This window comes from Meles meles, chromosome 17, assembly GCF_922984935.1.
Source record: "Meles meles chromosome 17, mMelMel3.1 paternal haplotype, whole genome shotgun sequence".
NCBI lineage: Eukaryota > Metazoa > Chordata > Mammalia > Carnivora > Mustelidae > Meles > Meles meles.
Window position 1 is genome coordinate 68961123 of NC_060082.1, and position 15964 is coordinate 68977086.

General features: G+C 51.1%; 1 protein-coding gene across 1 annotated transcript in view; it reads left to right on the forward strand.

Moving 5' to 3' along the window:
• ADCY10 (adenylate cyclase 10) overlaps window positions 1-15964 on the forward strand; it is a 68564-nt gene that overhangs the window by 12884 nt on the left and 39716 nt on the right. The window contains exons 8-13 of the mRNA XM_045982851.1: window positions 2383-2471; window positions 4803-4994; window positions 6743-6861; window positions 7867-7943; window positions 9553-9742; window positions 12565-12620. Coding sequence (XP_045838807.1) covers window positions 2383-2471; window positions 4803-4994; window positions 6743-6861; window positions 7867-7943; window positions 9553-9742; window positions 12565-12620 — 723 coding nt within the window. The remainder of the gene's footprint in view (window positions 1-2382; window positions 2472-4802; window positions 4995-6742; window positions 6862-7866; window positions 7944-9552; window positions 9743-12564; window positions 12621-15964) is intronic.

Sequence of the window (15964 nt, forward strand, 5' to 3'; positions counted from 1 at the left end):
GCAGACTGGGCCTAGGGTGAGGAAAGGAGAAGCCTCAGGTGCGAAATTAAGGAGGCGCTCTTCGTGGTCTTGCCAGTTGCTTTGCCTTCCGTAAGATCCAGCCCTAACTGCCAGAATCCAGCCCAGGCTTTTATCGATTCCTAGACTCAAAGAAACTGCCCATGGGTCATCTCTACTGAATGCCAAACAGGTACTCCAACATTAGCATGTTGTTAAAAAATGGTTAAAGACAATCTAGGTGATGCAAAACAAACTCAAATCCTTCTTTAGGAGACCTGCAAAATGGGGCAGAAGGCAGCTCTTATAAGACGGGCAATAAAGAACAAGGAAGCAACAAATAGAAAATACCCAGCTGCTTAGGCCACACGGTCAACCTTGTTTGGGCTGAGAAGCTGGAGGCTGGCTTGGCATTTGGGGATTGCCTGGCTAGATATCCTGCATTTCCGGTCAAGTGGGGCATTTCCAGGGACGTGACAGTTCCCGAAGTTTTGGTTTGCTGACGTAGCACCACAGGCTTGGGCCTAAGAGTTGATTTCGACCCTGTCTAAGCTCTGAGCTACTTGTCTTTCTCCCATGGTCGTTTCTTCCTCCACACTGGAACTTCGGGAGCATCTCTGAATTATCCTTCTTCCGTCCCGTCTGCGTATGGGTCTTAGACACTTTGAACATTACAGAGAGTAGATGATACTTTACTAAGCCGTAGTATATAATGGGGCAGGAGGTTAGGCAGGAAACTGTTGTAGAATTGACCAAGAAAGGCCAAGAACCCAAAAGCCACCCAGGTGCCCCTAACCTAGACCTTTATAACAACCCCGCTCCCTTGCCTCTCTCCACAGTCCGTTCCATATCATTTCTTCTTCCTGTTTTTTAAAGATTTATTTAGGGGCGCCTGGGTGGCTCAGTGGGTTAAAGCCTCTGCCTTCGGCTTAGGTCATGATCTCAGGGTCCTGGGATCGAGTCCCGCATCGGGCTCTCTGCTCAGCAGGGAGCCTGCTTCCTCCTCTCTCTCTCTGCCTGCCTCTCTGCCTACTTGTGATCTCTGTCTGTCAAATAAATAAATAAAATCTTTAAAAAAATTAAAATTAAAAATAAAAAATCAAGATGTATTTATTTATTTGAGAGAGAGGTGGGAGGAGGGGCAGAGGGAGAGAATCTTGAAGCCCACTCCCTGCTGAGCACAGAGCCCTACACAGGGCTCCATCTCACAACCCATGAGATTACGACCTGAGCAGAAACCAAGAGTAAGGCTCTTACCCAGCTGACGTCCCCATCATCATTTCTTAATCTCCAGTACTCCGCGGGGATTCCAGCCAGGCTAGAATCTTCACCCGTCCTTTAAAGCACTGTGCTCATTCTTGACTTTCACTGATACCATCCCTCTGCTAGGCTTGCCCTCCTGAGTCCTTCTAGAAAGATGCCAGAAGTCATTCAAGATGCAGTAAAATTCTCTAGCTCTCCTGGGAACCCGTCCCCGATTGGGCCACCTCACACTGACCACTTCTTCTTCTTTACGATCTCTTCGCCCATTTGAGCTTTTCTGTCTCTGTGTGGCGTTTCCGCGTAAATAATGTCCGGAAGCCCGGTGAGGAAGTGGCTCCAGGAAACTGCCCAAGCTTCCTCATTACGTTTTTATTCCCACGTAGTGCCTAGCATGGTATTTTGAATACAGTAGGCTTGGGATATAGTCAATAAATGGGTTAAGTGGAATTTGCTTCTAAATTTATATCCTTTTCAGACTTCATTCTTATTTTTCATCTCTTTTTTTGCATTGTTGTTATTCTATTACGTGCTGAAAACTTTTAGCCACTTTTTCTTCCTTATTTTTTTACTTCTTCGCGCTCATTCCTACCACCGCCTATTAGTCTATTCTTGAGTCTGAAACCGTCAACCTCCGTTTTTCCAGATGAGGAAATGGGGGCCCCCAGGGCAGTGAGGTCACTTGTCCAGATTCACACAACGAGTTGCTATCGAACCGGGAGTGAGAAGCCCAGAGACCAGAAGTCTCCTGAATCTTTCTCTTTCTCCTCTGTCAGCCCCTTCCGTCTGTCTTTCTCACTGTCCACTCCTCATCTGTCCATCCGCATCCCTTGTGGCCATTGCTTTAGCTCAAGTCTGGAAGTAAAATTCTCCCCACATTCCAAAGCATGAAGACAGGTGTAACAGGGTTTGGAGCTCCATGTGAGAGAATTCTGGGAAACCCGCAACTTCAGAGAATCTCTCATTGGACTTCCTTTGGTTCTCTTTGGCCACGAGGTGTCCCAGAGCCCCTGACTGGACTGTGAAGACCACCACCCAAGGGAACGGGGACAGGGAGACACCTTTCTCTAGCTCTGCAGAACCACGCTCGCTTTTCTGATCCCACCCCTCCTCCTGCTCTCGTAGACCTCCTGAGGCTTGCGTGCATGCTGGAGTCCGACCCTGAGCTGGAGATGTCCCTGCAAAAGTATGTGATGGAAAGCATATCGAAGCAGGTATCTGCACATTTGATTCGTTGGCTTTTATTATCAGGGATCTTGGACATCAGGAAAGTCGAGAAAACCAGTAGCCAGTAAAATGTTTCACTGAACTAAAAGAAGATGGGGCGGACGTTCTGCATGCGTAGGAGATTGCAAAATTTGTTCTTCGAATCAGGATATTTTTAAGAGTTAAAGGAGGCATTATTCATATTTACACTCTGATTACAGGCATAAACCAGGACTGTGCATTTTAGACAGCTGGGCAAATGAGAACTTTTTCCCAGCAACCAGAATGTGTGGTCACCCTTTGTCTAAGCCCGGAGTGGAAGGAACTCAAATGAATTAGCATTGCTACACTGTTCTCTAAGTCACTGGCTCGCCTTATCTTGAGCTTTGGCAGTTAACAATACAGAGAACTGCAACGCCCAGAACTCCCTCCATCCCCTAAAATTTCCCCTTTTTATTCGCCTAGATCGCTTAGGGTTCCTTAGACGTATTGATTCATGCGACCCTCAGCACTCAGCATAGGCCGGGCCTTCTGCTCTCACGTACTGATCCTTCACAGTCCTTGCTGGAGAGCTTTATCCCCATTTTATATGTGAGAAAACTAAGACCCAGAAGGATACCAGGAGCTTTTCCCAGATTATTAAAATAAGAGACATAGCTAGGATTTGAACCTTGTTCTGTCGGAATCCTACATTTTTTTGCACAGGCTGTACCCCTTCCTGATACATGCACGTTTTAACCCTTAATTCCATCAAAATGTAGTTGTGTCGTGGAGGAACTCTTCGGCAAGCCTGCACGGTGGACAGCTGCCTTCCCAGTGGGAAGTGATAGCCAAACTCACCCTCTGCCTTCAGCCCAATTTAAAAGCCTCCCCTACCTGCCACTGTGGGGCTGCTGAGATTTCTGAAGCTCCAGAAAACCCTTCCTCCCTGAGTCCAGGAGAAAGGACACACTATGCTTTCTTAGGTGCAACCAGCCGAGAGCAAGGCTTCCAGGAACAGGGTAAAAGATAGACTCCATGAGTCAGCAGGAAGGCTGTTGGGAGGAATGACGAACACTGGCTGAAAAGATACAGCTGGGGGGGCTGAAAGCAGGCAAAGACAACCTCTCCCCACAGGCCCAAGGCTGCACCTAGAGCACAGAGCTCCTCAGAGGTGCACACAGTTCAATGGAATCATTTTGAACTCATTTCTTTGCTAGATTTCATCTTTAAATCTTTATTTAATATTAATTTCTTATTTAGTGATTTATTGAAGAAAAGTTATCACATTGATTTGTTGGACACTATGAAATCATCTTTTTTAAAAAATATTTTATTCATTTATTTGAGAGAGAGAGAGAGGGCATGAGTGGTAGGTAGGGAGAGGAGGAAGCAGGCTCGCCACTGAGCAGAGAGCCCGATGCGGGGCTGGATCCCAGGACCCTGAGATCACGACCTGATCCTAAGGCAGAGGCCCAACCCACTGAGCCACCCAGGCACCCCTATTAAATCATCTTTTATGAAAAGTATAAAATTACCTAAAACCAGGACTGTCCCCGCCAGTGAGGAGGCATGACTGCAGGGTTCCCTACGCACAATTCCCTCTTTTGTCAATGGCGACTCTGAAGTTTTGTGCTATAGCTATTCGGAGAGAAAATGCAATGATTTCCCCCCACTGGTTTGCTATGCGCTTAATTTAACAAAATTCAAGAAGATGATACGCAGGCACGATTTGGGAATGCGCTTCTCTCCTTTCCCGGGCCTGTTGTGGCTGAGCGTGGAGAGCAGCAGGGGGTGGAATGAGACAGACGGCCAGGGGCGCAGGTGCGGCTTGTAAATGGAGCGTTGGCAGAGGAGCCTGGAGATTGGGTTCCCTGTGACCCTGGGAGGCTTGTAGTGTTGCTTCACGTCTCAGTTATCTAATCAGTGAAGTGGGGATAATCTGATTTTATTTCACCCGGAGATAAAGTGGGATAGGACGGGAGAGTGTTCTGGACAGTCCCAGGCTGTGAACGTTTGAGGCTGGATTACATAACACGCTGTGCTTATCGCTAAACTGTGAGAGGCCAACAGAAGCGGCACCGCTTCCTGTGACTGCCACGTTCCTCCTGGCGCCGTGGAGCTGCAGGGGACAAGGGCGTGGTGCGCACGAGCCGGTGTGGCCGCCACCCTGGAGACACCGGGACGGTGCGCTCCGTGTCCAGCGGCTGCGCTGTGGACCGGCTCTGCCGTGTCGCGCCTCGTGATTCCGAGAAGTGCAGCTCTGTGGGGTTCCCTGGTGCGACGTCCTGGAGGCGGGTTTGGGACGAAGAGCCCGGGCCAAGGACGCACGCTGAGGACAGCCGCTCTCTGCTCCCCAGATCGATGACAAGCAGCTCCGAGGCTATTTGTCTGAGCTGCGCCCGGTGACCATTGTGTTTGTGAACCTGGTGTTTAAGGACCAAGACAAGGCCGAGGTCATCGGCTCGGCCATCCAGGACGCCTGCGTGCACATCAGCTCCGTCCTGAGGGTCTTCCGAGGCCAAATCAACAAAGTGTTCATGTTCGACAAGGTGGGTGGAGGGCCGGGAACTTGAGGTGGGCGCGCACCGGTGCGCCTCGGCGGGGGGCAGGGAGGAGATGCTTTTAACCCCAAAGCACCGTCTCTGTCATGGCCCGGACACAGCCTGTGCGGCGGCCCCGCTCCCTGTGTGCGGGGCCTGTTCGTGGCGCTTTCATACCGACCCGGCTCACCCGCGGGGCTCCTCTCAGAGGCGGGTGCAGAGGCGCCGAGATGGGCGAGACAAGGTCTGCCGGCGGGCACGGGCGGATTCCCTCTGCCCTTCGGCGCTGCACGGGGCCGGCCCTCCCGCGGGTGCACCTGCGGCGCCGCGTCCGCCCGACGTTTAGGGCAGGTGTCGGGAGCCTCACACCCCAAGCCTGTTTCTCATGATCTGAACCTGCCCTGTCCATGGCTCAGGTCCCCGTCCAGCTTCACGGGGTGGGGGTGTGGAGGGAGGCCAAAGGGGATGGGGGGTGGCACCTCTAGCTTCTGGGTGTTTTGTTTTGTTTGCTTCTGGGTGTTTGTAATCCGCTCCTAATGAGGTCGGAGAAGAACAGGGTGATTGACGAATTACCACAGCAGCCTAGTGAGCATTGATTCCCCATCTCCGGGGTTTCCGTGTGTGTGTGTGCACGCGTGCATGTGAGTATGAGTGTGCGTGTGTGTCTGCATCGCGTGAGCGGAGCACTCGATGACCACCCCGCACTCCCTCCTTCATTTATGGGGCTTCCTGGAGAAAGGGTTACCCTTGAGTCCTCACGCAGCCCTGAAGCAGGGCTTCCTTTCTCCCGCCAAGACAGAGCCCGGCGCCAGCTAGGGTCTGACACTTAGACTCTTTGTGAAGAGGCTGAAGAGATCAAGGCGTTCTCTCTTGCATTTCATGAGGCTAGAACGTAGATGGGAATTTGTAGCCCATTGTCCTCCAGTTATTATCCTCTTCCCTCATAGACAACAGCGTCTGACTGAGGTAACGTTTAAGTGATTGATACTAAGAACGCCGCGCTTCCAAGCTTAATCTCTGCTCGGAACAGCTAAGGTCATGCCAAGGAGAAGCACTCTCCGTTGAAGCCTTTCTCCCTCAGCATAATAACAATATCTGAAAAGAACATTATGCTCACCAAGTGTAACTGTATCAAGTTTATATTGTATGTGTATATAATGTGATACTAAGTTTACACACAGAGCATCAAGGTTACAAAAGTCTACATATACTAAAAAGTCGTTTACAAAGACATAAATGTGCGCACACGCACACGCGCACGCACACGCACGCGCACACACGCACGCACGCGCACACACGCACCCCTCCTAGTAGCTGAAGGAACCTCGGCAGCGCTGTGTTCCGTCCCTTTGCAGACGGAGAAACTGAAGTTCGCAGAGTGTAGTTGCCCACGTTTCCACCCTCGTGAAGGGGCCTGAGAACACAGACTTTCTGGTTCCTCCTCCCCTGCTCTGTGCTGCTTCTCACACGGACGCTTCACACCCTGTAGCAGAAGATCTTGGAGGCAAGGGAGAGGCAGTGGGGCGCCCGTAGCCCAGCGCATTCTCTCTGGAGAGAAGCGAGCTCTCCTCGGGCTGGAACCCTTGCTGCCGGCGATGCACTGAAGTTAGATGACATTTACCAAACAGAAAACAGGCAGGAGAGAAATCATGAGAAATGGGACCCGACAGGGAAAGTTGCTGCCCCTCCCCCTGGGCCTTCTGGCCGGTCCCCTTTAAAGGTCACCATGCTGTGTTTGCTGACTCTCTCCCTCACAGGGCTGCTCCTTCCTCTGTGTCTTTGGTTTCCCTGGGGAAAAGGCTCCTGATGAGGTCACTCATGCCTTGGAGAGTGCTGTGGATATATTTGACTTCTGCTCTCAGGTTCACAAAATCCAGTGAGTGTTGACCCTGATCCCATCCGGTGGTCCCTGAGCCTTTCGTAGTATCTGGGGAGAGAGAACAAGGGGCAGGAACAGGAAGTGAGGAGAGGGCTGTCTGCATTCACTGTCGAGGGCTGACCCAGCCCCGGGGCAGTGATAAAGGGACCGTAGAGGCCGCGTGCAGAAAGGACACCCTTACAAAGTCAAAACGCAGCAGGTTTGCAAGAAAACAGGATGGGGTTGTGTGTTGATGCTCTGGCTTACCTCTTGGTAGGGGCTGAGCCGCCAGCACCGTGCTGGAGACCAGCATTGATTTTTAATAACTGGGAGATACAGTGAGTCCTTGGGCTGGAAATTTACATATTGATCTGGCCTCCAGATGATCTACTCACAGTAAAATGGGTAAGATGAGTAAGGGTTACTGTCCCCAGCCCTGGCTGCCTGAGAGCCCAGGCCCTCGGGTTCGTGTCCCCTGAGCACCCCGAGGACCCAACTTGTAGCTCGACGTTAACGCGCATCACCCCCTGCGCTAAATATCCCCGCGGTGTCAGCCCCCGGCCATCTGTGTGTGCAGCCATCCGCGGGGACCGACGAAGTTAGCGTTTGATGCCACGTACTACGTCTGCGTTACTTCCTTTCAAAATAACGACTTTGTTCTTTCTAGCAACAGCGAAGACAGTCAAACCACTTCCAGCCACAGCCTCTCTCCTTTGAAAGTCCAGTTGGGGCGATGAGAGGTTCTTTTCTAGAAAAGCGGCTCAGATGAATACTTAAAAATAGCAGAAAAGTGAACTGATTTATCACTTCTAAGGACTTAGTTCTGTGTCTCAAACCGTCCTCCCTTCACAGCTCTAGGCCCTGTCCAGTGGCCTAGACCCCCCACCGCGGAAGAGTTACTCATTGAAAATCCTTTCCCTCCCTGCCTCCCCCTTCGTCGTCACGCCCCTGCCCTCCCCATGTTCTCTCTGCCTATTTTCTTTCCCTTTTGCCTTACAACTCTCTTGCTTTCTTCCGGCCCAGTACCGTCTCCATCGGCGTGGCCAGCGGGATTGTCTTCTGCGGAATCGTCGGACACTCTGTGAGACACGAGTACACAGGTGTGCTGGGCTGGCTCGCCTCCCCTCGCCTTGTCCCCGCCTCTGTGGGAGGAAGGACGGAGCCGAGTGACACGTGGGCCCTGCCCTGTAGAGCATATAGTCTTCCAGGAGAAAACGAGCCCTGTGGCTTCACCCACTGCCAGCTCGACCTCGCAAAGCGCGCGTTTCTGGGGCTCTGCACGACGATCAGATATGTAGTCCTCAAGGGAGCAGTGGGGGTCTCGGCTCCTGGAATGAAGGGCCTTTCTAGTCATTGCCCGTTAACGTGAGGCACTTATGCCTCTTAATTCCCTTAAAAAATCCTAAAGAAATGTAAGGATATTGGTCTTCCTGATAACTAACACTAATCTCGAAAGGAAGTAGAAAGTAAATGTTATCTCATGGTTTCGCTGCTTTGACTTCCCCCCTCAACCCTCTTACCATTTCATATATTCGGAAACAAAGCATCTAGAATACTGGAAGAGTCTGAAACCATCAGATGTCGGATAGGATTTCTTAAATAATGCAGGGTGCAGAGCAGATGGGAGTGGGAATGGGGCAGGACTGGCCACAAGTTTGGGGCTTTTGGGACTGGGTGACAGGTGTACGGAGATGCATGACACTGTGCTTTATTGCATGGTTAAATTTTAATAATCAGTTTTTTAAAAACATTTTGTTTATTTGACAGAGAGATCACAAGTAGGCAGAGAGGCAGGCAGAGAGAGAGGAGGAAGCAGGCTCCCTGCTGAGCAGAGACAACCCCCTTCCCCCCTACCCCCATGCGGGGCTGGATCCCAGGACCCTGGGATCATGACCTAACCCAAAGGCAGATACTTAACAACTGAACCACTGGGGTGCCCTCACTCACTAATCTTTGTAAACTGTCCCCCTAGAGGGGTACTGGCATCATCCCCATTTCCAGATGAGGAAATGGAAGCATGGGCGAGTCTCAAACTACTAACTTGCCCAAGGAATTTGCTAACACACAGGTAGAGATGGGGACCGAAGCTGCATGGCTTCCTTCAGCCTGTACACTAGTGTGTTACCCTAGACTCTCCCCGCGTCTGTCCTCCACAGAAGTCCTGCATCGGGCCTCCCTCTCCCTCTGCCCCTCTACAACTCATGCTGTCTTTCTCTCTCTCAAATGAATAAATAAAATCTTAGAAAAACAAGCATTCCCAAATGAAGGCGATTCATTTTGAAAATGAAATGAAAAGTTGCCATTTTGCGCCTCATTGGGAGGTCGGTGTCCCCTACCCAAGCTTGTGCTTGTCTGTCTTGTCGCAGAAGGACCAGCTACAGCGCATCTGGGGGCCCTCAGGCCTAGGTCACTGACCATACAGAACCTTCTCCACATTCAAGACCCTTTAGTCTCCGACCACATTGTCCCCGTGGCCTCCCCGGAGAGGTGGGAACTGTGTGGAAGGCTAATCAGGTTAACTCTCTGTATAGTTTTTTAAAAACCATGGCGGAATGAGGGTGGTCGAAGGCAGGACTTCTGTGTCATTCATGAGAGGCCAAAGGAGTAAGGACGGACAATGCCCCTTGGGGACAGTATGTTTCAGATCACATTCCAATCGCTCAATGGCTGTTTTCTCCCTGGTCTTTGCCTTCCTCCTTTCTGTTTCAGTTATTGGTCAGAAAGTCAACATAGCGGCCAGAATGATGATGTACTACCCAGGGATTGTGACGTGTGACTCCGTCACCTACAATGGCAGCAACCTCCCAGCCTACTTTTTCAAAGAGCTTCCAAAGAAGGTCATGAAGGGTGTCGCAGACTCCGGACCAGTCTACCAGTGTCTGGGGCTTAACGAGAAAGTGTGAGTGTGGGGCGTGGATTTTGTGGTACTTTTTGGTAAAGAAGTGGGGAAATTAAGAGAGCAAGAAAACCCAACCAAAACAAAACCCATTGGTTGCCCACGTCAGATCTGAATCCAACTTATGAAATTAAAGTCGACGCCTTCCGCAGACCAAGGCCCAGATTTCAAAATCCTTCGACTCTTCTACCCCACTGACACCGTAGATGGCACAGGACCCCGTTCTGCCCTCCTTACTGGTCGGTGGCGGGGGAGCCTCCGCAGGTTGTGCAAACAGAACAGAGTCCCTCACCGGAGTATCTCTTTGAACCCGGATGGACGCAGTGGCCACCGTGAAGTACTCACTGATCATATCAGCCGTGTGCCAGGCTTCGATGGGGCCAAGGGCAAGTAGGAGGTCGCCGCTCCTGTAGGTCTGCAGTGAGACATGTTCCTCCAGAGCCCGGCTTAGCTGCGCGGGTGTCACTGTAGGTCTGCAGTGAGACACGTTCCTCCAGAGCCCGGCTTAGCTGCGCGGGTGTCACTGTAGGTCTGCAGTGAGACACGTTCCTCCAGAGCCCGGCTTAGCTGCGCGGGTGTCACTGTAGGTCTGCAGTGAGACACGTTCCTCCAGAGCCCGGCTTAGCTGCGCGGGTGTCACTGTAGGTCTGCAGTGAGACACGTTCCTCCAGAGCCCGGCTTAGCTGCGCGGGTGTCACTGTAGGTCTGCAGTGAGACACGTTCCTCCAGAGCCCGGCTTAGCTGCGCGGGTGTCACTGTAGGTCTGCAGTGAGACACGTTCCTCCAGAGCCCGGCTTAGCTGCGCGGGTGTCACTGTAGGTCTGCAGTGAGACATGTTCCTCCAGAGCCCGGCTTAGCTGCGCGGGTGTCACTGTAGGTCTGCAGTGAGACATGTTCCTCCAGAGCCCGGCTTAGCTGCGCGGGTGTCACTGGAACGCAGAATCCCTCAGTGGCTTCCAGGCATCTTCATGATCACGTTCACATTCCTTGAAATGACATTCAGGGTAATCCCCTGCCTTTCCAACTTGGTCTCCTGCTGTGCCCCCTTCTCTGGGCTGTCTGAATAGATTGTCTTCTCCATTGCCCACCCCGTCCCCAGCCCGCTGGAGAAACTGCAGTCAACTTCTGAAACCCAGCTCGGGGACCTCTTCCTCCATGAGGCCAGCTCTGGAAGGGCCCAGCCCAGCTCAGGCAGCCCAGCTTTTTCTCCTCTGTGTGCCTCTCGGGCACGTACCCAGCACAGTTACTGACCTCATAGGCTTTTCACTTCCTACATTGTGAGCTCTTCGCGGAGACTGACTATTTCTTGTTCATTTTTACATTCCCAGGCTTGGGCCCCAGTAGTAATGAATGCGTGAGTGAGTAAATGGGACGTGGAAAGGTATCGATTCTTCGTGTTAGCTGGAATCCAGGTCTCAGCGGTCAGACAAGAGTCAGGGCTACAGTGGGGTCGAGGAGTCTTTCTCAAGGACCTTTGTGTCCCGGGGCAGCACTGCACGTGGCACGCGCAGACCATCAATAAAATGCCGTTTGAGTTCGAAATGCCACAGTAAGGCTGCATTCTGGGCAGCCACAAAACCTTGGTGGCTTAGTGGAGGCCACAACAAACATCTGTTGGTCCCACAAACATGTGGGGTTCAACTGATCTTGGCTGGACTTGGCTGATCTTGACTAGGCTTGTTCCCGTGCCTGGGGCTCAACGGGCCGTCGGCTGATCCAGGACGATGTCAGGGGGGATAACTGTGGAGTCTGGTGACCCGACGGGGACCGCTTGGCTCTGTGTCTCAGCCTGCATCACCCTGACCCAGGCATGTAGTCACAGCAATATTAGAAGAGCGAGAGAGCGCGAGCCCAACGCCCAAGCATTTCTCCAGTCCCTGTGTCAGGTTTGGTAACTTCATGACAAAGCATTCACAAGGCCGAGCCCAGAGTGAATAGCACCGGCACAGATACAAGTAGGGGTGAAAAGGGGGGCGTCGATCAGTCCGTCTACCCCAGAAACCCAGGACTACCCGATCCTAAGGCTGGCCTCCTCATCGTTTTTCTGTACCATTTCTGCAAATACGAGAGTGTGGAAGTGCAAATACCAACCGGGCCTTGCCTGCCCCCACACTCACAGTTTGGTAGGGAGGCGCCCCACAAGCACAGGCAAAATCAGCGTTGCGGAGGAGAGTCGGCATGTGCGGACAGAGACAGGACTGCACAGCACGGTGCTGCCGGCAAGGGAGCGGTCCCGTTGCCTAAAAAGGCTCCTTCAAGAAGTGATGCGCAGCGGGTAAGCGCTCCGCCTGCGGCTTGTCGGTGCGGATTCTGTCGGTGTTCTCCGGCACTGTCCCCACTACCCGTGGGATCTTGGGCAAGCTAAACTCTCTGCACCTCGGTTTTCTCCTCTGTAAAATGGACATACGGGTGCTGTCTCAGTGCGGTCTTTGTCAGGAGTCAAGGAGGGTGGATGCAGGTGAAACTACGCCAGGCACAAAGCGTGGGCTCGCCAGAGAGGGGCCGCTGCTGCCCGGGCACCTGGTGCTGCTTTCTGGCTGTGATGCCCGATGCCACAGTCATGCCCCTGGGTCCCGTCATGGTGTCTGGTTTCCCCAGAAAGGGGTTCGGTTCCACCAGCGCAGACTCACCAGGCATGTACTGAAGCTGTCCCAGGCTCCAAAGTTGCTTGGGCTCCTTCTTCCCAGGTAAGAATTTCTCTTTTCTCCTCCCCCAGGCCGGGGGCAGTCAGGGGATAGGAGACGTTCCGGGAGCCGAGAAGGAAACACTCTCGCTGTTGGCATTTCCCTGTCGTGACTCTAACTTCTTTTCTTTTCTGTCTCCAGCATGTTTGGCATGGCGTACCTCAACTGCAGCAGGAACGAGGGCTACCCTCTGCTGGGTAGGTAGTGGGCCTTGATTTTTAACCTTCTTTATCGAACCGTAGCACAACACACGGAAAATACAGCAGCGTTACGTCTGCGTCTCACTGAACTCCCACAGAACGAGCCCACAGCCACCCTCCAGGCAAAGCAGTAGGAACACAGCCGTCCCCCGGGAGCCCTCACAGCCCCGAGATGTCTAACCCTTGAGGTGACTCAGGCCTGTTTGTGGCGTCCTGGAAGTGAAGCCGCAAGCGCGTCCTCACACGCGCCTCCTGTCGGCCGACTTTACGCCACGGGCCGCGGTGTGCCCTTCCTTCTTCTTCTTCTTCTTCTTCTTCTTCTTCTGCCGTGGCTTCCGCTTCTTGGTTTCTGTGGAAACGCTGCCATCGGGATGCTGGTACCTGTCTCATGGTGAACACACGTGCGCGGTTCTGTTGAGGTGTGTGTCGGGGTGAAGCTGTCAGGACAATGGGCACAGCTTGGTAGGTGATGCCAAGTAATTGTCCCAAATGGCTGTGTTGGCTTATGTTCTGACGAGCGGGTTATCATGGGTGTTCTGGTCGCTCCTTGTCCTTACCAACAATCAGTTTTACCAGTCTCTAATGTTAATGGCTCAGTTGGTTATACCGTGGCGTCTCCTTGTGATTTCCATTTGTACATCCCTGATACGGCTGAGCTCCTTTTTCAAGTGTTTATTGGCCCTTTGGACATCATCTTTTATAAAGTGTCTATACAGATCTTTTGTTATTTATTTTTCAATTAGGTTCTATGTTTATTATAGATCTTTTGAATTTTTCGTATATCCTAAAAATGGGTACAGTCTCTTGTTTTTCCTGTACGTAATTTTCCCATTCTGCACTTACCTTTCAATTCTCTGTGTGTGTGTGTTTAAGATTTTATTTATTTGTCTGTCAGAGAGAGAACACAAGCAGAGGGAGCCACAGAGACAGAGAGAGGAGGAAGCAGGCTCCCCGCAGAGCAGGGAGCCCGATTCGGAGCTCGATCCCAGGACCCCGGGATCATGACCTAAGCCGAAGGCAGAGGCTTAACAGCCGAGCCCCCGGGCACCCCCAGGATATTTTATTCTAATGTAATCCAGTTTATCAGTCTTTTATAGCTAGTACTTTTGTATACTATTTAGAAATTTTTCTTCACCTGATAGTCATGGAAAAAATTTTTTAAGATTCTCTTCCGGAAATTTTGTTTTACCTTTTCCATTTAGATCTGTGACCTAAATCTGGCAGTGGCGGGGTCTTTTTGTGACTCGTGGTGACAGGAACCCTATCCTAAGAAAGCTGACTTGAGACTAGACTGCCCAGGGAAGTGGACATAAAACGAGGGAGGGATATACCCTCAGGGGAGAGACCCTCCTAAAGATCTGCCCGTGGATTCTGAAGGCAGCCATTCCTAAGAGCACTTGCGATTTCCTTCCGTTAGACTCGAGCATCCCTAAAAGCATCATCATAGCTTAAACCCCGGGCCCAACTGCAATAGGACCATTAGGAGGAGTCTCTGTCCCACACTGTGGGGGAATGTCGGGACAGAACCCTGATTTCAGCAGAGCCTAAAAGAATGGCAGAGGGTCGGCAGCAGGTGTTTTTCAGAGTCGGATCACTTCTTGTAACTCCAGACCCCAGACTCCCGAAGGCCGGAAAGGAGAAAGAACACTCACTCTCCCTCCTCTGGGGCTTTACCGTCCAGCCTAGGATACGATTACTGTGGGAGTGAGTGACAGCAAAAGGAAGTCCCAGGCCCCCTCTGCAAGACCAAGGACTCAGTATGGCAGTCATGTTAGGACATGGGGGCACAATAGGCAATTTCTCCCTGATTCCACGGTGAGAGGCAAACATCAAGCCCACATATCTTTTCCTTAAAGCTCTTGCTGAGAAAGAGACTGTCAGAAGTTGGGGCTATCGAACTGCCCTTGTCTTACAAGAGCTCCTGACAGTGAGGTTGTGTGCTCACCAACAGCACAATGTCGACAAAACTATAATCAAAAAAGTGCGTTTTTAAGGTCAAAAATACCTGCAACAGCCCCAGATCTTAGGGCTGGTTTAGCCAGAAGCGAGGTGCATGTGCTCCACATCAAGACGGCCAGACTTCAGTTTAGAATCCACCGAAAGACAGTCCCTAAGGTCTTACCTGTAGGAGTTCCACGCGGACAGGACACAGAGAGCTGCGAGATGCTGCTCGGTGGCCGTCTGGCTCCGTCTTCTGAGTTACCGCACGAGCCTCGGGCCAGAGGAGAGCATCACAATCTCACAGGACCGGAGAGCAGATACGTCTTCAGAAAGGGGATCTTTCACCCAAAAGAAGCCACAGAGCCCAGAAATTTATACCACCAAGTAAACGCTTAACTTCTTGGTCTAAAGCATCCAAACTTAGAGGAATGGCCCTGCTTTGCAGTAGACATTCGCTCACGCCTGGGGATGTGTTTGCTCCAGTGACCAACCCAGCAAAGGAGGAAGACCCAGCCCTGAAAGGGTCTCCGGCACTTTCTGCGGAAATCCACACTCCTTTGGGACGAAGCTCGGCCCCTCCTTGTGTACCGCCCAGGTTGCAAAGACCGCGGGCTGACTTTAAGATTTCAGCCGGGGCATCCTGTTACCTATATTTAAATACACGCCAAAAAAATAAGCGCATCAGGTTGTAACCACGGCGATGTTTATTTTCTCCTAAGTTTTCTGTATTTTTCACACTGAGCGTATGTTAGCTTTATAATCAGAAAAAGACTGTAATTTATTTTTACCAAGAATGTAGGTTGTTCCTAGGAAAGAGCTAATCTATACACGATTTCTGAGAACAAATTGAATTTTCTTAACACGAATCATGTTTCTAGTGGCCCTGGGATAAGGATAATTTCTCATTGATAAAGAGCACGTTTCTTTCACAGCATTAGAAATGAAAAAATACCGTATCTGTGATTGTTCAATGTAGGAACCCTAACTTTAACACATTTCTTTTCCAATGTAAAAACCTGCAGATTACTTCTAGTGAGTTACGGAAAACAAGAAAAAGGAAAGGAACACGTGCTCCAGGGCCAGACAATGTTGGCTGAGTTCTGGTTGTGTGATCTAAGCAGCTGGTCACACGGAATCTTGGTTTTCTGTGCTAAAGCTAGATGGATACTGTAACGAACATTATGAAAGTACTTGCCCTCATAGCTTGTGGGATCAAACAAAACTGTGAAACTGCATGGTTAGCTGGAAAGCTCCAGAGAAAGATGTAAAATTTTTAAAGTGCACAGGATCTCAAGACAGTTCATGAACAATTCCATGGAAATTCCAAAGGTATTTTTAGAAGTAGTATCACTGTGTGCTTTTTTTGTGTTTCTAGATTATTTTATGTTGATTAGGTTTTC